The sequence below is a fragment of the Ovis canadensis genome, chromosome 5 (genome assembly GCF_042477335.2).
Source record: "Ovis canadensis isolate MfBH-ARS-UI-01 breed Bighorn chromosome 5, ARS-UI_OviCan_v2, whole genome shotgun sequence".
Taxonomy (NCBI): Eukaryota; Metazoa; Chordata; class Mammalia; order Artiodactyla; family Bovidae; genus Ovis; species Ovis canadensis.
In genome coordinates this window covers 70,803,171-70,828,588 of record NC_091249.1, presented here as the reverse complement: position 1 = coordinate 70,828,588, position 25,418 = coordinate 70,803,171, and the positions used below count along the sequence as shown (strand labels likewise).

At 41.1% G+C, this 25,418-nt stretch overlaps 1 protein-coding gene across 9 annotated transcripts in view; it reads left to right on the top strand.

The window, feature by feature from the left end:
* Positions 1–25,418, top strand: part of PPP2R2B (protein phosphatase 2 regulatory subunit Bbeta) — a 478,597-nt gene that overhangs the window by 169,251 nt on the left and 283,928 nt on the right. For 4 of the 9 annotated variants that reach the window (XM_069592347.1, XM_069592346.1, XM_069592345.1 and 1 more), the window contains one exon: positions 14,349–14,433. The exons of the other annotated variants lie outside the window; for them this stretch is intronic. In XM_069592347.1, the coding sequence (XP_069448448.1) occupies positions 14,397–14,433 (37 nt within the window). In that variant the 5' untranslated portion in view covers positions 14,349–14,396. The remainder of the gene's footprint in view (positions 1–14,348; positions 14,434–25,418) is intronic. 9 annotated transcript variants of the gene reach the window in all.

Sequence of the window (25,418 nt, the reverse complement as noted above, 5' to 3'; positions counted from 1 at the left end):
CTGATTGATTCCAGCAACTGTGAAGAAATGAAGGGGCGAGAAGATGCATGGAGTCCCAGGGTCTGGAGGGCCCTCTGCAGGCAGGATTTTAACATGAGAAGGATGAGGTCTGCCAGAAGGAGTGTGCCGAAGAGTACCGTACCTATGAGGCCGTGTATTCAAGGTGTACTTGACACTGGGTTACTGACAGCCTTCTCCATCATGCATAGCTGATTTCACTGCTGAGAATCCATTAAGTAATGAACCTGAAGTAGTCACAGAATGGCAGGTCACCTCCTCTGCTTAATGCTGGGGGCTCAGCTCTGTGACCCTCAACAGATGCACAGGGTGCTGAGTATGGAAAAGCTGTAAACGGTTCTAATGAGGGATATTGCCGCAAAATGTTGAGTGCTCCCAGATGGTCTGAAAGGAAAAACCTCGACCCCTAACTACAAAATACCACCAGGAAGTATTTTACCAAAGAGGAGAAGAGCTGAACAAGAAACTTGAGGAGAACAGCATTTGCTCATGTAACTTTGCAGAAGTCAAGTTGGGGCCAAGGACACCCAAGTTAGGAGGACCATTGGTTCACGACAGCTGTACTGTTGTCGTTCATGTTCCTCTCTGCCTTGATGTCTTTATTTATAAAGCAAATAATGCAGAAATGCCTTCTTACTTGAAAAGATTCAAGCTTTATGGAAGTAGATAAAAACAAAGCATGGATCACCATCCATCCCTGCACCCACCCACTTCCTTGTCCAGAGTTGCCATTGTCAATAGTTGCTAAGCTTCCTCATAGCCAACTTCGTATGCATTTTCATACATTTACATATCCAGGTGCAGATACACATTGAGGGAAAGACTATTTTTTCATGTAACTGAATGCATATTGTTTGTTTTATTTATGCTTTGTTTTTTTCCCATTCAACGATGTATGTGAAAGACCTTTCTGTGTCAGGACACCTACATCTCCCTTGCTCTTTCTAATGGCTGCCTAGTGCACCATGGTATGGCTATACCATAGTTTATTTAGTGGTTCCTTTGTGGCCAGATGGAAAATTGCTTCCAGTTTTTTATATTATAGAAGATGCTGGAGTGATTATTCGTGTGTGTGTGTGTGTGTGTGTGTGTGTGTGTGTTCTTGTTGACGTTCTCCTTCCTAATTTTATCATCTTTCAAAGCCAAGATATTTGTTCTCATTTCTTAGCAAAATAGCAAGAAGGTATCTCTGGTCCTTCATTTATTCTCTAAGTGACCTTGGATAAGTCCTTTAACCTCATGAACTTGAACTTCTTAATATAAGAAATATCTGGCATTCCTATATATATGTGGATAGTATATATGTTCTGCAACCACTGTGGATTTGAGTGTTCATATAAGACAATGTTGATGACTAGCAGTCGTGGAGGACCTGCTTTGTGCCACAAATAAACTTGAGATTTAAAGTATCTTTCTCGTTGATACTGTCCTTATACCTCTTTAAGTGAAAATTTGAAACAGTGAGATTCCTTGTCCAAGGTCACCCAAGAGTGGGTGGCAGAACAGAAGTCACTTCCAGGTCTGTCAGTATAGTACCTGGACACTCCTGTTTTGAAAAAAAGGCATGATATTGATACAGGAAAAAATTATTCATTATTCTAAAGAAATTCTCCTTTGAATCACTACTGATACAAAGGGTCTAATTTTTATCAAGAATTTGAAAATGAACAGAGGAAAAATAAGGCAGTGCAGTCTTTATTGTTAGGCAGTAGTTTGGAATGCCCATGAGAAGACTTGCATGTTATTCTCAGTCTTGCTACCATAATTAGTTGCTTTTATTCTCTTGGCTTCCATTTCCTAATCTACTAAAATGAGGTTGAAGATGGGGGAGGGAAGGCGAGCTATCAGTGGATTTTTCTGGCTCTAAGTTTCCGTGGTGCCCTATGCCTGTATTTGTGATCACTTGGCTCTGTTTTGTGTGTTATGACATTGTGCTTGGGGGTGAGCCTGGGAGACACAGACGTAGGCTTAAAATGTATGCACTGATGGGTCAGACCATCCTCCTGGCAAGAAGGCTGTGGTGCAGCCAAGAGTGGAGACAGAATGAGAAGCATCTCTTTGCCAAAAGCTGCTGCAGATGGAGGAGCCAGCCTGCCTGGGCGGCCCATGACTTTGAGAGGAGCCATTTGGCAAAGTTATTGGCAGGAGCTGCCTTGCAGCACGAATGCTGGAGACCGTCCTGGGCTGGAGTGAATCAGGGATGCAGCAAAGGTGGCTGGTGGAACAAATAACCATCTGGTGAGCAGGGCACTGCTCATCTTGCCGCACCGACAGGCAAGAGCAAGTGCCAGTTGGTAAGGCTGAGCTCTTAGTGACATGATCTGACAGGCACAATAGACTGTCTCCCTCGCTATTGTCTGCTCCATGGAGGAGGTTGTAAATCCCAAGTAAACTTGGTTCTTTCAGAAACCAGGAAGCCCCAGTTTCTTCTACTGTTATAAAGTAAGAAAGAAAATTCCTCAAAATTATTTATCGCATTTCTTGCCAGCTGCTATGGTGGTGGTGATGGGAGTGTGGTGAAATAGAAATTCTTGCTCTCAAGCACCTCTCCATCCGTTTGAGCAGATGTTGCTCTGTCCTTCTCAAAAGGTACTTAATCATATAAGTACCCAGACTGGGCAAGTCTGTGCTACATTTGCCTCCCTTGAGACAGTGGAATTAGAGCCTGCCTGGCTCTAGACACCCCCTCCAGCAACACCGGTTCTGAGGCCTTAGAACAGACCCTCCATCTCTGATTCTTTTCTTACCTGTAAAATATGGCGCAGACTGAGGCAACATGCCCCCTGTTAGCATGATATATTTTTAAACATTATACTTATTTATCTGTTTTTGGTTGTGCTGGGCCTTAATCGCTGCTCAGGATTTCTCTTGTTGGGTGAGTGGAGGATACTCTCTAGTTAATGGTGTGTGGGCTCCTCTTGTTGCGGAGCACAGGCTTTAGGGCACACAGGCTGCGGTAGTTGTAACAGGCGGGCTCAGTAGTTACAGTTCCCAGGTTCTAGAGCACAGGCTCGGTAATTGTGGCACATGAGGGCTTAGTTGCTCTGTGGTATGTGGGTTCCTCTCAGATCAGGGATCGAACCTGTGTCTCCTGCATTGGCAGGTAGATTCTTTACCGCTGGAGCCACCAGGGAAGCCCCTGACATATTATTGTTTATATGTGAGCACAGAATACATACAAAAGAATCCCTCTCCACGCATTTGGAACCAGTAGTTGGTGGTAAATTGGAAAAGTTAAGGCAGAGAATCATAAAAATGATACACCTATTATATTTACTAATTTATTTGAAGTTTAGCTGATTTACAATGTTGTATTAGTTTCAGTTGTAAAGTGATTCTGATATATATTCTTTTTCAGATTATTTTCCTTATAGATATTACTAAATATCATGTATAGTTCCTGATACACCTGTTTTAAGCAGCATTGCCTAATTTTGATGAAAATCTTCTTGAAGAATCAACACTTAATCTTTGAGTATGGGTGGGACTGTTGACTGGGGCACATATTCTTCTGGCACAAACCACACCCAAAATGACAAAGACCACGTCTGAGTTTGGTTTCCTTGAGATTGAATGAGAGTATAGTCCCCTGAGAAGCAATCTGAAGTACAGATCCTTCTAGGTTTTCACGAATGTCCCCCATATTTTATCTTTCCCACATTTAATTAACAATTTTTGATCATCTTTTGAAAGCATTCAACTTAGTTTTCATGTGAGACAGTCATCACTGTCCATGATATTCAGTTAAATAACCAGTACAACTGACCTCAAGGGATCTGGGAACCAATACAACTGACTTTCAGTCGACATGCAGCTCAAACAAAAGAAGTGGAAGTGAGCCAGTGGACCAGAGATGAGCCTAATAAATTAGCTGTGAACGTAGAACATGCTGGAGACACATTTTACAGAGGGACTTGAAAGCATTTTGTCATCTGATGAGTCATCTTAGAGATCTATTAAAAGAGCTTCTGTTGTAATTATGATAAGGAGGAGGAGCCATCATATACTGAGTGCTCACAGTGTACTAGGAATTGAGTTAAGAACTCTGCTTATACTATATATGATGAATTATATATTATGTATATATATATTGTGTGCTACATTCGTGTGTATACATAGGATAATGGGTGTGGGGTGGGGGTGTACCATTTAATCCTCACAACAATCCTCAGCTGTGTTAACGTTAATTCAGTTAAGGCTGAATTAGGTGAGACTTTTAGGTCTTATTCACCACTGTCGATTATCCATCTCCTAGTCTAACATCTGGCAAATAGCACTCGTTACATGTTTATTAAGCAAATGAGGGAATATATGATGAAACTTAGAGACGTTGTATATGCTGTCTAGCATCAATCAGCAGCCTCAGGACTTTGAATGCACATATGTCTGACCCCAAAATGTATGTTCTTAAGAACAAATTTAGTTCTGTTATAATAATTTTTTTTTTCACAAAGCTCTTGGACATGTACTTTGGATCCCATATTTCCTTAAGAATAACCTGCTACTGCTAAGTTACTTCAGTCGTGTCCAACTCTGTGCGACCCCACAGACGGCAGCCCACCAGGCTCCGCCATCCCTGGGATCCTCCAGGCGAGAACACTGGAGTGGGTTGCCATTTCCTTTTCCAATGCATGAAAGTGAAAGTGAAAGTGAAGTCGCTCAGTCGTGTCCGACTCTTCGCGACCCCATGGATTGTAGTCTACCAGGCTCCTCTCTCCATGGGATTTTCCTAATAGGATACAAATCTGGGATTATCTCCACTTTACACAAGTATGTGGATACTTGAGAAGAGGGTCAGTAGCTTGTCCTGTAAAGGGCCAGATAGTAAGTATTTTAGTCTTTCCTGACCATATAGTCTACTCAGCTCTGTCACTTTAGCATGTGGGCATAGCTGCATTCTAGCGTTCTATTTATAAAATCAGGTAGTGGCCCATAGACTGTAGTTTGCTGACTCCTGTTCAAAAAACTGGAACACAATAAAGTTTTAAAAAATGTTGATCTTCCAAGTGAGTGACTGCAGTAAGTGCTACAAGATACTCACCTGAACAGGAATGGTTCTGTGGGGAAGGTGGGGTCTTGGTGGGATGCCGACAGGTGGAGAACAGTGGCGGAGGCATTCCTAATGGAGGGTGGACTGTGTTCTTAGGAGGCAAAAGCAAGCAAGGGAAATGCTGTATTCCTGAGCAAATGAGCGGGAGACTATAGAGACAGCAGACTGTCTGATGTCCATTAGAACCTGCATACGTCCCACAGGTCTTCCGGGTAGTGTCCCTGTGACTGCTCACTCAGTGGTCACTTTAAACATGCTTATTATATACAAGGCACCATGCTAAAAATAAAAGAAAAAATCCAGGTATGTAATTAGAAAACAAAAACCTGATGCAGACTCTGTTCTCATAGAACTTGTGTTCTTTTGGAAAGATACATGTTATACACAAACATAAGAGCATGAACATAAATCTTGTTAAATGCTATGTAGGAAAAGAACAGAGGCTGTGAGAGAACAAAATATGTGCTCACTGATGGAAACTAGGACTATAAAGAAAAGTGTAAGAAAAGAATTGATCTCTAGTCCCAAACATAATCATATAAACATTTTTTGATGTATTTTCTTCCAGGCTCTGTGTGTGTGTGTGTGTGTGTGTGTGTGTGAGAGAGAGAGAGAGAGAGAGAGAGAGGAGAGAGATGGATGGATGAATAAAGGAATTATATGAAAAAATGTATCATATCTGTTTTTGTTTTGTTTGTTTTGGTCCCACACACAATACTGTGAGCATTCTTCTGTAACATCCCATAGTTAAACTATAATTTTGCCAGTCACCCAATGCTGGACGTTTAGACGATTTCCAGTATTTTGATGTAATATTTGTGTGATAAATGATTGGATGTATCTAAATCATCTCTCTGGTTAGTGTCTTAGGACAAATGTCTACGTCAAGATTGCTGGGTTAAGTGGTACAAACAATTAAGTATCTAGATCATATTAATCAATTGCTTTCTTAAAGTACTGTACCAAGGAGCACTTTTGTAATTGCTTTGGCTCTTTCCCACTTTTTCTAGTCTGTGTTTTTCCTCTGCTTTACCTTGTCACACATTTTCAAAGTGTTCAAGTTCATCCTAGAGAACATATATGGGGTGAAAATCAGGAGAAAAGGAAGTCATAAAGACAGAATCGTGGAGCTTTAATTTGAACCTGTTGCCCTTATCCTTCCCGAAAGCCCTGGTGCTTTTTTCCGTCCTCGTGGGAAAGCAAGCTCAGTGCTCAGCGGAGCCATGTATTAAACACATGGGTGAGTAGCTTGTCCTCTGGGATTTAGTTGCCCACCTATATTAAATCAAATGACTTTCTTGGTTCCAGGGCATCGGTTGTAGATGAGTACGTGGAACCTGGTGACCCAGAAATGTTAATTTTCCTCAAATTGGTGAGAAGGTAGTTTCCAAGAGTGATTGACCCACCATGACAACCTGTATGGCTGTTTAATGAACTAGCCTCTTGTGAGGTTCAAATCTGATATTTCTGAAAGCTGTGTTAACTTTTTCTTGTTAATACTATATGTGGTAAATGTAATTTGAGCCCCAATAAATCTGAGAAACCTAGACTCTTTTATTTGCTCAAGATTTCCAGACATCCCCAAATTGGGAAAATGATTGTATGGCAATGAAAAGTAAAAATCGTATAAACTACCACTGGGATTGCATTTTTGGTGAGTGATTTTGGCCCCTCTAACAACCCTTGAACAATGCAGAGGTTAATTCGATATAATTTATAGTCATCCCTCCATACTCCCGGTTCATCTGCATCCAGATTCAGCCAGCCACACACTGTGTGGTACTCAAGTATTTCACTATTTTAAAAATATCCATGTTTAAGTGGACCTGGGTACTTCAAACTACATGTTGTTCTAGAGTCAGCCCTGTATTGGCTTTCTGTATTTCACCAGCCTTTGGGGATTATAGTTGGAGTCAGTCTGAAGTCTCAGTTCTTTTTGACTTGAATATTTGTGGCATTTTTCTCCCTTTGAACTATCTGGAGGTATTGTTGTAGAATACTGAGTTTTTTCACTTTTTATTTACAATTTTATGAAGTATTAAAAAATAAGACACAGTTTGTGACCTAAGTGCCTAATAAATAGACTTTAAAAGATATATGGCTGGCTGGCTGGCTGGCTGACTGGCTGGCTGGCTGGATAAATGAAGAGATGGACAGTTGAATGGATAAAGATTTGTTTGGTTAGTAGGTGAGTTGAATGGGTAAAGATCTGTGTGGTGAGGAGGCAATCCAGCTGCTTCCTCAGAAGACTAAAAATATTAAAACAGTTTCTAGAAGCATCACGTTTCAGTGATGATTTGAGATGGTAATATTAAAATCTACCTTTCATTTCTTTTCTCTGCTGGCTATGAAGCCAACATAGGTGGGGTGGAGTGAGAGTATTGATTAGGGGAGGGCAAATGCATGGGAACAAGCTTCTAGGAATTCATCAGTGGTGCTAGTTTAAAAGAAAAAGATGTGACACAAGGGAGAAGAACTGTCCTGGGAACGTGAGCGTAACAGGAGATACTGGGACAGTTTAGTGCCTCCAACTGATGTCTCTTGCAATGATTAATATCTGATCCCATTCCAGATCTGTCAGATTAGTCTGGGTGAAACTAACATACTATGCTTTGGAAGTTAGAACCCTCTAGTCACTTCATAGGATGTAAGAGGAAAGTTTTAGGCACAGTTCCATTTGGGTACAAAGTGTATTTCCTTATAGGTTCCCTGACCCGTTGCAGGGTCAGAGATCAAAAGCCTACTAAGGTCTCTCCAGGACCTGAAGAACTCTGTGCGCTGTAGCGAAAAATGCAAGAGGAATCTGATTATCATCCTGGGCTTCTGCTGCCAACATGCTTACTCAGTCCCTAAGCTTCCTCAGCACAATTTGAGATGGAAATTTTCCGATCAGAATTTTTCCTATAAGTCTAAGAAACTTGGATTTGAGCCCATTGCACAGGCCAGGTTCCCCCCCCTTCCCCCGCCCTTTTCCAGTTACTTGACAAGCAGGCCTTTGAGTTGCTCATATGGATGCCTTGATCTAGACATTGGCACGTGCTGAAAAGGCAAAACACACCTTCCTCCTTTGGTTTGGACTTTGAGAAGATTAGTCTGCTCACCATTTTCTCCTGTGCTTATAAGTCTTCCTGCCTGTCCCTTTGTCTACCTGAGTCTCTCCTAACGGATCTTCAAGCCACACAGGCTGGCTTGTGTGGGGTCCCCCACCACCTCAGCCATTCGTGCTTCCCTGTTCCTCTAAGTCACTTTCCCAGGACCTACATGACCTGCCTCCAACCCACATTTTCCAATGACATTTCCCCTGAACTATTTCAATGACTTAATCATCACAACAATCTTAGATGTATAGTCTTATCCCCATTTCATAAATGAGAAAACTGAGGTCCAAGTCCAGACAGCCTGTCAGGAAGAGGCAGACCTGAATTTTGTCTTCCCAATTGAAAAGAAATTCTGAGAACACAGTCATCACATCTTTACTCCTGTAGCTTATGTTACAGAGGACAGTGTAATGCTTGGTGTCCATGTGTTTAGTACCTGGCTGTTAACCTGGATCTGAGTTGGAGAATAAATTGATTATGCCTCCATAGTTAGGACAGCAGCCAGTAACATATTCTTCATGTGGGAGTTTGAACTTGGGGCTCCCTATTTAACATGTTGAAGCCAGTTTCTCATACTTCTTCTAGGGCTTAGATAATGGGGCTGACGTCAAAAGTTGTGCTGTATGTTTCTGCAGTCACTTGGAAATTGTACCAGCTCATTAAGAGCATGGCTTATTATTTATTCATTCATCCATTCATTTGTTAATGTGTTTGTTCATTTTACTCTTTAACCATTCAGCAAGTATTGATTGAGCAACTGAAATGTCATTCATACCATATGAGTTGGTATATGATAGCATCCCAATGAAAATGTATATAAAGAGTTATTAATATTGGTTATGAGGGGGAGGGGAGAAGTGAGCAAAAAAAAAAAGACAATTTAAAAAAATTCATCACATTGGTGATAAAACAAGTATATATAGTGTAATTTCTCCCATATACATTTCTCTGTGAACTGTGAGAGTTCAGTTAACAGACTCATCAAAATACCAATGATGGTTATCTTGGGCTAATGGAACTTTTATTTTTACTATTTATCTTTTCTAATGAATGACAGTTTTCAATACCTATATGCATTGTTTACACACTAAAAATTATAAAGCTGTCATTGTAGTGAAAAATAATTCATGGAGTATCTATTATGTGCGAGGAATAAGTCTCTGGCTATCAATGTACTAAATATTCACCCGAGCTCTTCCTATTTTCTTGGAAGTCCCATTAGTAACTCTTCAAATGAAAATCGGTTTGAAGAGTAGTGAAAAGTGGACACTGTCAAATTCTGTAGCAAGAATTCCATTGAAGTTCTCTTACCTGTAGGTTCAAGTGAAAGCGCTTTGGCAATGAGCCTGGCTCTTAGGTTTAGAGCTCCTTTGGTCTTGTGTCTTGGCTTAAACAGTAAGGGTAAGACGATACTTGTGAGCTCAACCTATCATCTCATAAGGTGGCTGGAGAAGGGTCTTGGAGGAGTCAGTGAAAATCAATTGCAATGATGGAAAAGTCATCGAAGAAAAAATGTCCTAAATCCTGTGGGTTGGAGCCAGCCGCTCTGTACGTAAAGAATCTCACCGTCTGTGTTTATTGACACAGAACGTAGTTTTAATTACCCTGAAGGAATTTCTGGCATGTTTTGCCTAAGCCAGTCTTAAAATGTTTAATCAGTAGTTTCATGACAACCAGGCCCACTGGCAATGGGGGCACCTGGGGGCAGCTGGTCAAGGGTAGTATATTGCAGAGTGGCTATTAGTATAGAGCAAAAGTATGCTTTATCAGAGAGACAGAAGCAGGAAAATGAGATGGCCTTGACTTTGAAAAGTTTGGCATGTCTCATGTCTGAGAAGCCTGGGTTTCCTTCCCAGTTATTGACCATGATCTAAGCAACCTCCATAACCTCTATTTTTTGTATATTGAGGGTAAACTTTGGTAAGATGATATAAGACAGAGTTTGAGCGACTGATCAAGGCATCAGCTTTATTGCTTAACGACTAGTGACTTGAAAAAAAAAAAAAACAACAGTGAATTTACCTTCCAAATACAGGCCTAGGGAAAATGTACACTTTTTTGTCTTAATCACAAAATATTTTAAGGAAAGTGCTATAATAGGAAAAGCAGGATGATGGTGTCACATCATAAAGCCATCTTAATCTATCAGATAACTTGAGAGGAAGCCATAGCCCAAGGTGAATGTGAAGGCACCAAAGACATTGTTTCCTTGATTTTAATCTCTTTGTTCTTGAATCCCTTAGTTGAATCCTCTCAATAAGATGTAAAAGCAATCAATAGTACTAAATACTGTCTTTTATTCACCTCTCCAGGTTAAATTCCAGATGAAATTTCTCTTTTTCTCCCTACATAAAAATGCCCTTTTCCCTGTCTCTTGTTACAGCTGTCCCAACCAATCCGCATATAGGCTAATTTTTACTTTTTGATGTAGACGGCAAAGGTGAATAACTTGGCACCTTGAAACCTGAATAGGAATCTAAAGGTGTCTTTGGCACAATATATTGAGCCCCCACTTGTGGAGCTACCAAGAGTAGCTCTGTCTTATTTAGTGACATAATGGTTTGCTGATAATCCTTTCTGCTTGCACAGAAAGGTTTCTCAGTCTACTTCGTAGGAACATTCACTGCACACTTCCCTGGTGGCTCAGAGGTTAAAGTGTCTGCCTGCAATGCGGGAGACCTGGGTTTGATCCCTGGGCTGGGAAGATCCCCTGGGGAAGGAAATGGCAACCCACTCCAGTATTGTTGTCTGGAGAATCCCATGGACGGAAGAGCCTGGTGGGCTACAGTCCCCGGGGTCACAAATAGTTGGACACAACTGAGCGACTTAACTTTGAACTTTCAACTTTCATAGAGAAGTGAGGCCATGGGAAATGAGTCCCTTTTAACCATCAAAACAACTGGGCAGATAGTTCCATGGATGTCCTTGGTGTACCAAGACTAATTATCAGTTTTAAATAGTCCCCTTTCCTCCTACCTTTCAAACTAGTCTTCCAGTAGACCAACTTGGCTAACCAGGTTGTTAAGTCAGTGGCCAAATTTTAGGCAAGGAAGGAGTTACTGAAATAATAACCCCCTCTTATATTTCTGATGGAATTTTATATTTCTGCAAAGTATTTTCTCAACTCTTACCTATGCGGCACAAATTTGGAGAGCAGGTTTTATTTTGTCTCATCTTCTCACTGAGAAAACAGACCCAGTGGAGCTCATCAACTTGTCCACGATCATGTGGCTGGTTTCTAGTGGAGATATGACTGAGGTCTAGATTCTGATTCCGAAAACAGAGCTCTTTCCCATGAGATTAGAATACTTAAATCAAGCTTCGTTGAACTCTTGAGTAGATGAAATCTTGCAATTTGGGGAAAGGGTGTTCATTTTGCAAGGCATTGGCCACCTTCATCCTTAGCACCAGGTTGTTTGGGTAGAGCAGTGTGGCATATTAACCTTTGATTGTTGGTCTTGGTTGTGGGATTTCTCATTCCCAAGGTTATTTATTGTTACCATTGCCACATAGGCAGGTTTGGGCCACACTCCTGGCCAGTGGTGCAAGCCTCAAAGAGGTAGAGTTTGGTGATGATAAAGATGTGGAACAGTGGACTTCGTTCTATTTCAAGACTGAATACAGAACTCAAATTTCTAACTCACAAACAGCTGCCATATGGGACAATAAGAAAATAGGCAAGAAAGACAGTGAATTCATCACTACCGACACCATCCTTATCCCCTGGAAACATAATCCAAGGAAGGGAAGTTAGATTTACTGAGTGGTCTTTACACGCTAAGTACCTATTTTGTTTCCTTTGCATTTAATTCTGTGAGCAGTGTATTCTTTATTAAGAAGCTGGGCTCAATAGTTAAATCCTCTAACTATAATTACCCATATGTAAAATCACGACATGAACGTGGGCAAACTCCGTGAGATGGTGAGGGACAGGGGAGCCTGGGGTGCTGCCGGTCCATGGGATTACAAAGAGTGGAACATGACTTGGCGACTGAACAACGACACCACTATCACGACAGTAAAAGTAACCACCTTCTAAGGCTGTTGTAAGGATCAGGTGAGATAGTATTTGTACAATGGTCAGTTCAGTGCCTAAAATAGATTGAACATTCATTAAATGGTTGCTTGGTTGTCTTTAGTATTTCTAGAAGCCTTAAATGATCCTAAGTGTTATTTGCTCTGGGCCAAACATTCTTTCTGCCCTCCAAGTGCCTAGAGTTCAGAAGTATACTAAAAGGTATACTCCAAGCATTAAGAGCTCTGACTCTGAAAACCACTGAGTTTGTCTCTGGACTCCATCCGTCACTAGTTCTATGAGCTTGGGCAAATTATTAAACCCTTCTCAGCCCAGGTGTCTCCTCCTTCAGTTCAGTTCAGTCTCTCAGTTGTGTCCAGCTCTTTGAGACCCCATGAATCGCAGTATGCCAGGCCTCCCTGTCCATCACCAACTCCTGGAGTTCACCCAAACTCATGCCCATCGAGTTGGTGATGCCATCCAGCCATCTCATCCTCTGTCATCTCCTTCTCCTCCTGCCCCCAATCCCTCCCAGTGTCAGGGTCTTTTCCAATGAGTCAACTCTTCGCATGAGGTGGCCAAAGTACTGGAGTTTCAGCTTCAGCATCAGTCCTTCCAATGAACACCCAGGACTGATCTCCTTTAGGATGGACTGGTTGGATCTCCTTGCAGTCCAAGGGACTCTCAAGAGTCTTCTCCAACACCACCATTCAAAAGCATCAATTCTTTGGCACTCAGCTTTCTTCACAGTCTGACTCTCACATCCGTACATGACCACAGGAAAAACCGTAGCCTTGACTAGACAGACTTTTGTTGGCAAAGTAATGTCTTTACTTTTTAATATACTATCTAGGTGGGCCATAACTTTCCTTCCAAGGAGTAAGAATGAGGCTAACAATGCTTAACTTCTTAAGGTTGCTGTGAGTATTAAATATGTATTACAGTGTATATAATGTGCTCAGGACAGTGCCAAATATGTAGCATGTAATAAAGACTAAATCATGTTAGGTTGTCTTTTCACGAATATTACTTCAGTTACTTAACTGTCCTAAAGCAAAATCATTGCTGTCAAATGACAGTTGTTTTGATTACAAAACAGAAACAGGTTAATAACCCAACCTTAACCTTTGATCTAGTATCAGTTCTGGCTAATGGTGACTGGTCTCTTTTAAATAATAAATATAAGCTCATAAAATAATAAATGGAATCTTATGAGAGACTTAGCCAACTGCTCATCTCTTCTAAATATGAGATAAAACATTGAGAAATGAAAATCCATTATCTACTTTAGATACCATCAATAGGATAGTCTTTAAAGGTAATAGCTTTGAGATACTAAAAAATGAATAATAGATTAATTATAAACCTCTTTCTATATTAGTGGCATCTTGAAGCTTTCTATTAAGACTTAATTTTGTTAGTTTTGAAAAAAACCTTGTTTCTTTATTTTTAATACTTCTTATTTTGCCTGATTCATAGATTCTGCTAGAGTATAATCTTATAACTCCGAACACTTCAAGAGAAAGGGAGCCTCCTCTCATCAGTGACGTGACTTCTGTTTCTGAGTGCATCTAACTGCTTATAAGTTGTTCTGTGTATCAGAGTGGTCTCTCTTTTTCACCATTGCTCCTAGCCCCACAGTATGAAACCTTACCTCAAAAGCTTAGTCCTGGGCACATGATCCCTCTTTAACTATATGAAGATAGCTCTCCTAACCACAAACTTTCTCAAAACTCCCTAGAAGCCATATGACTGTTGTTTCTACTCTTATGTTAGTAGATCACTTGACGTGTTCCTTAAACAGAAATTGCTGGGCTCCCCCCAGAGTTTCTAATGTAATAGGTCTGGGATGGGGCCTAAACATTTGCTTTTTAAGGATTTCCCAGGAGGTGCTGTTGCTGGTGGTTCACAGCAACGTTTTGATAAACACTCTTCCCCCAAACCCAAAGGCAGCGCGCTTTGTGTTAAGGAGGCTGAAGCCCAGAGAGGTTTTGTAGTGCTGGTGGTGGTCCTTCAATAGCCTGGATTTTGACAGGCCAAGAGCAACCTCGCAGAACGAGACTGGAAGGGGGGACCTGGGGAGTCTGTAATGCACCTGTGTATGTTAACAAACGTTGTCGCTTCACTGCCTCCTGGAGTCTGGATCTGAACCCCGTGTTTGTCACAGGACCCAAGGGAGAACCCAAGACAGAGAATAGTGGCACAATAATGAAGCATGAATTATCCCGATGAAATCACCTATGGAAACAAAGGTATTAGTATTATTATTTATACCTACTGTTCTTAATAAAATAGCCATATGGAAGTGTCAGACAGTTCCCATTCCTTAAAAGTTGTGCTGTGGGACTCAAATCTATTAATTCACATTCGGAAAGCAAAGTATAGATAGGAAGCATCGTTGAACTTACTATTTTATAATAGAACTAAGAATGTGTTTTGATGAGATGTGTTGGTATCTGGCAAAGACAAATAATAATTAGCCAAGAAATGACCAAAAAGGGATTGGATAAGATAAGAATAGACCCTGCTTTAGAGACGCTAGAGATGCATGTCGAGTAGGCTGGTGAACCAGGTGAAGAAAAGAGCTGAGGTCAGCAAAGAAAGACAATGTGGGCTTCTTAATCTGTGTATGATGAAGAATGAAGCATCTTACTCAATGAGTAATTTTGAATTAGAAAGCAGATCTAGAAATCACTATGTGGGAAAGACAGTATCTTCCAACCTGTACTAAATATTTGAAATCCCTTTTATTATAACCCCTAAATAGTCCCACCTGATTTGGAGGACATAGCATGAGGACTTTTGCTGGCTTGTTTTTATTTGTTTCTTGAAACTGTTCAGGGAGACCCTTTAGCTTTATAGCCTTGACATGTGGCTGCAATTTGGGGGCCCTGGAAAATACAATTTAGTACAAAAGAACTATTTTAAGAAAAGAGAATCATCAGAGATTTTTCCCTTGAAGTGGAGTTTGTAACAGATGTAGATAAGAACTCGAGACAGGGTGAAGAGGAAGACAGAAGAGTCCCTTTTGAGAAAAAGAATGGGGAAAGAAGAGTTTCCAAATAAATATTTTTTATAGGGAAATGAAACAGAAAAGGTGGTCAATGACTTAGCAGGAGAAGAAAGCAAATTGTATATTTATGTGTATGTATATGTGTTTATGCATATTCTCCATCAGTCTATAAATAAGGATGTGTCAGGCATTGGTGTCCCAAGGAAATTAAACAACCTTAGCTTTATACATTGATATAAACTCCATACAAGTTAAATTCCTTAATGTGTTTTCTTAAAATAAGATAATAAGAGAGCAGGGTTTGTTTTTAAATAATACCTTGTGGGTATTTGTGATGTGAGGTAGAGTTCAGCTCTTTCATTGCTCTGGAAAAATTTACACTTTTCCATCTGACTTATTTTAATAACAGGTATATTTCAGTATGGGGCTTCCCTGGTGGCTCAGAGGATAAAGCGTCTGCCTGCAATGCAGGAGACCCGGGTTTGATCCCTGGGTTGGGAAGATCCCCTGGAGAAGGAAATGGCAACCCACTCCAGTATTCACATATTTCATTGTAATTTCAGTGTACGTTTTTATCATTCCTACCAACCAAATCACGTTTTCAGTGCATTCTAATACAGTATTGATTGGAGGGAGGGCTGAGTTTTATTTGGTTTCTCCTCAGTGATAGTACTTTAATGAGATAAGATTACATGAACTTTGAATAGATTTCCCTGAAGCTTCCAACTTTTATGCCTTCTTTACCTCCTCTGAGAGGGAGGGGAGGGAAGGACTGAAGTATTTGGTTGGTTGGTCATGTTTTTGGGTCTGTATTATGTTAGACTCAAAATTTCCAAGAGCACTAAGGCTGCAAGTGAGAAAGCTCCCCCATGGTTCAGAGTGAAAAGATTAAGTGCTTGTTTGGAGGGAAAATTGCAAGGATGAATACTGGCTTTTCATCATATCTCATCAAGTCCACATGTTGCTGAAAAGCACTTTCAAAGTAAGAAGATTGTGCCCTTTCAAAATGCTAAGGGGTTAAGGTTCGTAAATAAGCATAAGGTATGAAATGAATGTGTATGTATGTGTTAACATAATGTAAGTTCCATCCAAGGCATTATTTTCACAAGTTAAGCTACTTTCTTCAGAAATGGACTCTGCTAGAATTTGGTTAAGATTGCCTTGAGGTTTCAATGACAGGTTAAAATTATGTAATAGCAGTATAGGGCCTGAAGTCATGTGTTGCAATCTTTGATTGCCTAAATTGTGCTCCAAAGAGAAACAAGACTTTGAGACGTAGCAGCAGATTGGCATGAAGGGAGTTCGCCATTCATCCCTTCCTTTCCTCAGCATTTACTGAGCATTTACTGTGTGTTGTGCTTTGTATTGAGGATGCAGAAGTATAGTAGACACACCCAGACTCTTCTGTTAGAGGAACTCAAATCCTCATGGGGGACCCAGACAGAAAACAGGCAGTCATTATGTAGTCTGAGAAGTTCTGTGATGAGGGGAAGACAAAGCACTGTGAGATGATGGAGGAGGGCTCATGAAGGAGGAGATGGCTAAACTGGGACCTGATGGATGAGGAGGAGGAAGGTGAAGGGAAGAGGGATGAAGTGCTCCAGGTAGGGATGATGGTATGGGTCAGAAGAAAAATGGGTTAGTCCTACCTGACTTAGTTTGTTGACTTCAGAAAAAAGTCCATCTTGGAGATTTAGTTTCCTTATCTTCCTGTGGGTACTGGTGGGGGTAGAGGGGGCGGGGAAGATGATAGTGATAATGGTTCTGGCAAAGATGGTGGCCCTGACTGGTAGGGAGAGGAAAAAGGAGGTAAACAATAGCCATTCACATTTCCTGAACACTTATTAGGCACCATGTTTAAACATACTAAAGAATTTCTAAACATTAGTTACCAACTTGAGTTTTATAATCTCTAGATAAGGTAGGCATCCTTATTATCTCTGTTTTACAGGTGAGAAAAGTGAAGTTTAGAACGGCTATGTGACTTGCTTAAGGTCATCCTGCTAGTAAGTGGAAAAGCCAGGATTTGAAAACAGAAGTTGACTCTAGAGTCTGCGTTTTCTACTGTTACTATGTTGTTCATAATCTAACTTTTTCACAGGGATGATATAGAAATGAGTGTGGCAGTTTATTTCAGATTTTTAAGCAGCATGGGACTCTTTGCTGTCATTGTACATGTTGAGCTGAGCGTGAGTCCTGAGCTTGGCAGCTAACCTAGAATAAAAAGTAAAAATGGTTTAAGCCATATGTGGGCTTCCATTACTTGTCTTGTTAGCAGTCCCTTTTAATTCCATGGATTCAGCGCATTAGTAGTCAAAAGTGGCATTCCCTAGGGGATATTTTTTGAAGCAACTGAACATTAGATGAACTGGACCATGGATTTGCTCCCAGATGACAATTGTTATGTTAGAAAGTCCTCAAACATTTCTGAGATCGTTAATTTCTGTTAATCACTCCATGTGCCTCTATGACTGCTTGGCACAAAGTGAAATGGAGGCTTGGCAGTTCTCCAGTTCTTTTCAAGGTCTTGGCTTCTCATAGGGATAATTCAGAGCCCCAAATGTATTCTTAAAAAAAAAAAAAAAAATCTCTGGGCCACCTGGTTGACATACACACACACACACACACGTGTGTGTGTGTGTGTGTAAAAAAAAAAAATATATATATATATTAAAGTCACTTGGTCGTGTCTGATTCTTTGAGACCCCATGGACTACACAATCCATGGAATTCTCCAGGCCAGAATACTAGAATACTGGGGTGGGTAGCCTTTCCCTTCTCCAGAGAATCTTCACAACCCAGGGATTGAACCCAGGTCTCCCACATTGTAGAGAGATTCTTTACCAGCTGAGTCACCAGGGAAACCCGTATATATATATGAGAATATGTGTGCATAAACATATACATACACACACGTATTCTCATATACATATAAGAATATATATATATTCTCAACCTTGCCTCTACTTTTTTGCCAGATAGACTCTCTTCCTGTCACTTCAATGTCTGACAGTCTTATCTGCACTCTAATCAGCCACTGTGTTGTTGTGAACTTAGGACTGTCTGCACTAGTGACACACAAGCAGGCCCACGTTGCTGGCCAATGGATTAGCCACCATTGAGAATAATTGAGAAAGTTCAGAGAGAGGCAGTTGTAAGCTCTTTGGGCACAGAGAGCATGCCTCCACTCTACAGGGAATGGCTGGTTATAATCTACACTAGGGAGATCTGCAGTGAACTAAAATAATAAATTCTTCTGCATCCTAGTTGAATTCCAGAGGCTAATTGTTAGTTTAAGTCCTGCTTGAGGCCCCAATAGTTGGGGGGTGGGGTTCCTTTTGGAAGCTTGATTGAGCTAATGTGAAAGATGAGGCTATAATTCAGATATACTAGTGAAATGCAAACAGTTTCATGCATTAATGGTCACTAATGACCTATAATCAAGCTATGATTTGTTAGGTTAAAGATGCAATTCGTTTATTTGTTCAGAGGTGTAAATGGAAGAATTTATCAATCTGCTGATTGTTCTTCTCTGTTGGAAATGGTGGACAGGAGCATAGTCTGGAGCTGTGGGACCTCAGGGTGCCACTCTCTGTCCCTGAGATTCTCCCAGCTCTAGCCCCTCTTAGATCTACCATCTTTGTCAAACGGGATGAAGAGAGTACTCTTCTGGCGCCCTCTCTTTGTGACTTTTCCTCTTGCTAAGCAAGCCCCTACAGTAGTAATTTTTCTCTTTTTTCTTCTGCTCTGGTCCCAAGCTTCTACTAGCTGATTTTCTCAAAGTAGTACTATTTGCTCAAACATGTAACGCATAAATATTGAGAGCCAGTTATGTTCCAAACACTGCCCTAAGCCTTAAGGTTTGATTTTCAAGAGAGTCTTGTCTCAACCTCTGCAAAATTTACAATCTCTCTGTAAGTATCTTTAAAATTTTCTGTGACAGTAACTACTCCTTGCAGTGCTTATCACCAAAACCACTCAATGAAAACTCTCTTGGTATGAAACAGATGCTCTGTTGAGATAGGCATCTTTGAGAACAAGGCACTTTGATCTTTCGGGGGTACATCAAAATTGGCACTAGAGATTTTAAGGGATTAGAATGACTCCTTAGAAAAGATAGACCTGGTATCTTCCCTAGTCTTTTATTTAACCCAAGGAAGTAAATACATATAAATCCTTATGGGAGACCATGACATTAAAATGTAAAATCCTTTCATCCTTAATCAAGTGAAAACACTGTGTTCCACTTGACATGCAACCACAGAGCAATAATGATGCAGGTTATCCTGGCGAGGCACTGGATCACTTGAGAGCATGCTGAGACAGTGGGAATGATCACACTCCCATAGCACATGACTTCTTTTTAAATTAATTTTTATTGCAGTATAGTTGCCTTACAATGTTGTGTTAGTTTCTACCGTACAGCAAAATCAATCAGTCATACATATGCATGTAGCCCCTCCCTTTTGTATTTTCTTCCTATTCAGGTCACCACAGTGCTTCAGTAGAGTTCCCTGTGCTACACAATATGTTCTCATTAGTTTTCAATTTTATGCATAGTATCAATAGTGTATATGTGTGAATTCCAATGTCCCAATTCATCCCACCTCCATTTTTCCCTCTGTATCCATACGTTTGTTCTCTATGTCTCTATTTCTGCTTTGCAAAAAGGATTATTGAAGGCAATGGCACCCTACTGCAGTACTCTTGCCTGGAAAATCCCATGGACAGAGGAACCTGGTGGGCTGCAGTCCATGGGATCGCTAAGATTCGGACATGACTGAGCGACTTCACTTTCACTTTCCACTTTCATGCATTGGAGAAGGAAATGGCAACCCACTCCAAGGGTTCTTGCCTGGAGAATCCCAGGGGGAGCCTGGTGTGCTGCCATCTATGGGGTCGCACAGAGTCACACACGACTGAAGCGACTTAGCAGCAGCAGCAGTATACCATTTTCTAGATTCCACATATATCCGTTAATATACGTTATTTGTTTTTCTGTTCGTGACTTACTTCACTGAGTATGACACTGTCTGGGTCCATCCACGTCTCTGCAAATGACCCAGTTTCACCCCTTTATGAGGCTGAGTAATAGTCCATTGTATATATGGCCACATCTTCTTTTATCCATTCCTCTGTTGATGGACATTTAGGTTGTTTCCATGTCCTGGCTGTTGTAAATAGTGCTGATGTGAGCACTGGGCCATAGCACATGACTTCTTTGCTCATCAAAACTAATCACACTCACTTGCAATTTACTCATTCGAAAGGACTATCAATCTGTGTTGGCTTCTCCTCCCCTCAAAGGTGAGAACTTGTGTCTTTCGCTCAGCATTTATCCCAGAATCTAAAACAGTGCCTGACATACAATGAGTGTGCTCAGTAAATATTTGTTGAATAAAATCCAGGCACAATGATGAGAGGTTGAAAGTTAGTAGTAGCATTTGTGATTTTGTGAAATAAAGCAAAATTACTTGATAACAGTGATCTTAACAATTAGTACTAGTAAAGCATTAGGACACCATAGCTGACCTCTTTGGCATAAGATCATTTTTCACATCCCCTTTATGTTCACTTCCACATAATACTTACTTCAGTGTACTAATGACATATTTGATAAAAGGAATTTCCTATATCTTTGGCCTAGCAGTGACATTTCTTACACTCATCACAAGGGTGACCAACCACATTTCTGATGTGAAATGACATATCCTTGAGAATCCAAAGAGGAGCTGTAATGTTCAGGAAAGTCTTGGCAATAGATAGGTGGATTGTGTGGTCATTTTCCCCTTATTCAGTAGATGTTTTGGGAGGCACTTACTGTATGCCTGGCATGGGGTTAGGTGCCAGGAATGTGGAGTAACAAGGCCATCTGATGAAATACATTAACAACAGACTAACAAAGATAAATCTACGACTGTGACAAGCACTGCAGAGGAAGAGTTTGCTATGAGAGTGACCTGGACAGGGTAGGCATCTCAGGTGAAGAGGTGAATGGGCTAGATCCCGAAGCCTTAGTAGGATTTAGCTATGTTGAAGAGCAGAGGCCAAGATGTATTAACATGTGCAGCAGTAGCAGCAAAAAGAACATGTGTTCAGAGAAGTAAAAGGGGACCCCTGTGGCAAGGTGGGCATTGGACGGAAGCCTGATCTTGCAGGACCTTGAGGGCATATGACGCCTTTATTGTTTTTTATCCCAGGAGACAAGCAGAATGTTAAAATGTAGGGAAGATGGGGAGCTGTGACCCAATTTGTTTTTCAAAAAGATCATTCCGCTGCATTGTAAGGGACGGAATGGAAATGATCTGGAAATAGACAAGTGATTTTGTCATATGAAGCTGACACAGAATGTACATCACGTATCCCATGTAAGGCAGCACCCAATAGAAAGCAAGTGCCCTTCCGAAAGATTGCAGATGGGCTCCTCCAAGGTATAATATAGACCTCTTCCAGTCTCCTCTGTGTCAGTGCACACGCTCACCCAGATAAATTAGCATCATGGATGCAGAGTGTCACATTAGCACCCCGTTTCCCATTCAGCTGATGTATCACTTGAGCATCTTTCCTTTGTACTTTCCCCTTCGCCTTCAAAGGCTGTTCTCAGGTCTTATTTTCCTTCCCAGAAATGTGAGATTGGTTTTATGCTATTGCTATTAGAGTCATCCCCCACTTAGGGTCTAATCCACTGGGGCTTTGTGCCTGTTTGTCAGGAACTTCGAGCATATATTAAGACATTATACAGGGTGGAAGCTCTATTTTGACAATGATTATGCCTATTATCTCTTTTAATATATGTAAATTGCTGTGGAGAAACAAACCATTTTATGCCACTTGAATCCTTTTCAGGGAAGTCTGAATCCTTTTTGTGTAGCTTAGATGTATTACTATCATTTTCCCTTCACGGAGTTGAATAAACACACTTAAATCAGACCTTTGTTAGTGTACCCTCTTGTACTGTTGCCCTAATAAATTGTTGTGAGTTTAGTCTTTGAAATCCATATTTGGTGACATTTGCAAATTCCCCTGTAGTCTCTTCCAGAACTGAAATTATTGGGTCAACTCAGCAGTCAGTCAGTACATGTGTTATAGGTGCCAACTGTATTTGGGATACAGCTGTGAATAAAGAATAATACTACCTTTAAGAGGCTTGTAGTCATTGCCCATTGTTGTCATGGAATTTATAGAAAAGCAAGAGCAGAAGGTTAGAATGATGCACGTGGTGATGAATTAGAGTTGGAGACATCCGAAAGAACTCCTATTAAACTTTATATAGGTACATGTTAGGGCTTCCCGGGTAACTCAGCTGGTAAAGAATCTGCCTGCAATGCAGGAGACCCTGGTTCGATTCCTGGGTTGGAAAATTCCCCTGGAGAAGGGATAGGCTACCCACTCTAGTATTCTTGGGCTTCCCTGGTGGCTTAGATGGTAAACAATCTGCCTGCAATGTGGGAGATGTGGATTTGATCCCTGGGTTGAGAAGATCCCCTGGAGGAGGGCATGGCAACCCACTCCAGTATTCTTGCCTGGAGAATCCAAAGGACAGAGGAGCCTAGTGGGCTATAGCCCAAGGGGTCACAAAGAGTCGGACACAACAGAGCACAGGAGAGCACAGATACACATGATTGCATAAAGAAATAGTTATAATTATGTGAGTGTATATGGATTTGCATATTTCTTTCTGTGTCAATGAGGAGAGCCTAAAAGAAATGACACCCCTGTGGCAAGAGGCACAGCTGGCACCCAGATCTTGATTTCTGAAACCATTCTTCAATAAAAGGAACAGGAATCCTTGGAGAAATATCTGACTTGGGGACTGGAAAAGGAAATAGACGAGATGTCAGAGTCTCTTAGTGCCAAAATGGAAGGAAGTGCTCAAAAAAGAAAAAAGAAAAAAAAAAACTACATTGATGAGACTATGTCAACAGGAGCCAACTGGAGGAGTTCCCAATGGCTCAAGTGGAATAAGTATAGAAAAAATAAAGTAGTGTTGGACTGTATTGCAAAGTATAAAATAATGTCCGTGAATCCATACTGATATAAAGAAAGAATTAAATACATGAGCAAATGGAAGAGAAGAGAAAAATCTCCTCTGCAGAATGCCAAATAAATTATATAGATGACTCAGACTCAAGGGCATAATTCCCCATTTCTTAAGTGTGGACCGCACATAGTCTTCTCTCTACAGAGTGAAGTCTAGGAAGGTGGAGAATGAGGACAGGAAGCTAACTTTACAAAGGAGAAATCGGACAGATTTTACTTCAGCTAGTGATCAAAGTCCACTGGAACAGCCATAAACTATGTTAATAGGATGTGATGAAAATGGCACTTAACCTCTGTGATCTTCTGTCAGGAGAAAAACATGAGACAAATTCCAGTAGAGGGGCAATATACAGTATCCCCGATCATATTCCTCAAAACTGAAGGTCACCAAAGGCAAGGAAAGTCTGAGAAGCTGTCACAAAAAGAGCCGAAGAAATCATGGCAACTAAATGTAACAGTATCCTAGAAGGGATCCTAGAGCAGAAAAAGGACATTAGGTAAAACCTGAGAAAATAGAAATTAAGCTATGGACTTAATAGTAATATATCCATACTGGTGTATTAATTATAACAAATGTCCTATACTAACATAAGATGTTCATAATAGGGAAAATTCTGCAAGAGGTATATGGGAATTCTCTGTGCTATTTGTTTAATTTTTCTCTCAATCTAAAACTTTTTAAAAATTAAAGAAAAAGAACCTTGTAGTTTAGTGAGGGAATCCAGTAAGCTGATGGGCAGTTGTAATGTGGTATGATGAAGGAGGACGTATAGCGTGATGAGGAGAAACAGTGGGGCATCTCACTGGTCCTTCAGATCCTGACTTGACCACTTTAGGCAGTTTGCTCGACCGTCTGATTTTGTTTCCTCATCTCTAAAATGGTGATGTGGGGACTTCCTGGTGGGCCAGTGGTTAAGACTCCACGCTTCCACAGCAGGGTGTGCAGGTTCAATCCCTGGTCAGGGAACTAAGATCCCACATTCTGTGTTGCTTAGCCTAAAAAAGAAAGAAAGAAAGAACTCCATGACAACATTTGTAGCATGTAACAAATTTTAAATAAATAAATAAAATGATGATAAAACCTTCCATGAGTCCATAATAGGCTTCAAAGTCAAACTACAGGAGCTCAAACTCCCAGCTGCAGAGCTAGCTGATTCCCTAAATCTATATGGACTTTAGTTCCTTATCAGCCTACCTACCTCAGAGAATTGTCCTGAGGTCTGGCATAATACCTGTGAAATACTTAGGACCAGTTTCAGCATGCTGTACTAGATAAATATAGGCTTCTATGCCTGCTGTCAGCTCAAGGATTTATGGTGGAGACTCAGTAGAGTAATCATGGAGAGCGCCTCGCACAGGCCTGCCACGTCATAAGCCCTCTAGTGGTGGTGGCGGTGATGGGGGGGTGAGGGTGAGGGTGGGCGTGGGAAGGAAAAGTTGCTGGGGGTCAGGAGAATGCCCTTGCCTTGAATCCTACACACCAGACACAGTGGTTTTCCTTGACTCTAAACTGAGAACAGGATAGGAGTTGAACTGACACAAGGAAGGTGATGGATATGGGCTACAACAGAAGGAACAAAAGTCAAAAGCCAAAGGAAACATGGCACCTTTAGAGGACTTTACAGGGTTGAAATGGCTGGAGTGTGGACTCCTGAGGAGGGAGAAAGAGGAGAAGTAAAGTGCACCTAGCGTTTTGTCAGGAACTGAAGGCTAGGTTAAGGATTTAGGACCCATTTATCCTTGGGCTTCCCTGGTGGCTCAGAGGTTAAAGCATCTGCCTGCAATGTGGGAGACTTGGGTTTAATCCCTGGGTTGGGAAGATCCCCTGGAGAAGAAAATGGCAACCCACTCCAGTACTCTTGCCTGGAGAATCCCATTGACGGAGGAGCCTGGTGGGCTACAGTCCACGGGGTCGCAAAGAGTCGGACACGACTGAGCGACTTCTCTCACTCACTCATCCTTGGATCAACATAAAATATGTACCCTTAGGCTCACTCTGGCTGTTGTTGGAAAAAAGATAGGTTGTAGGTAGATCATTTGGGAAGCTATTTCAGTTCTACAAGTGAGATATCATCATAGGGACTCTGGAAGTAGAGTTTAAAGAATGTGAAGTCCAACAAGAGAAGATCCTGCCAACAGTTTGTTAGTGTGTGGAAAGGAGCAACAAAGATCCAAGGAGACCAG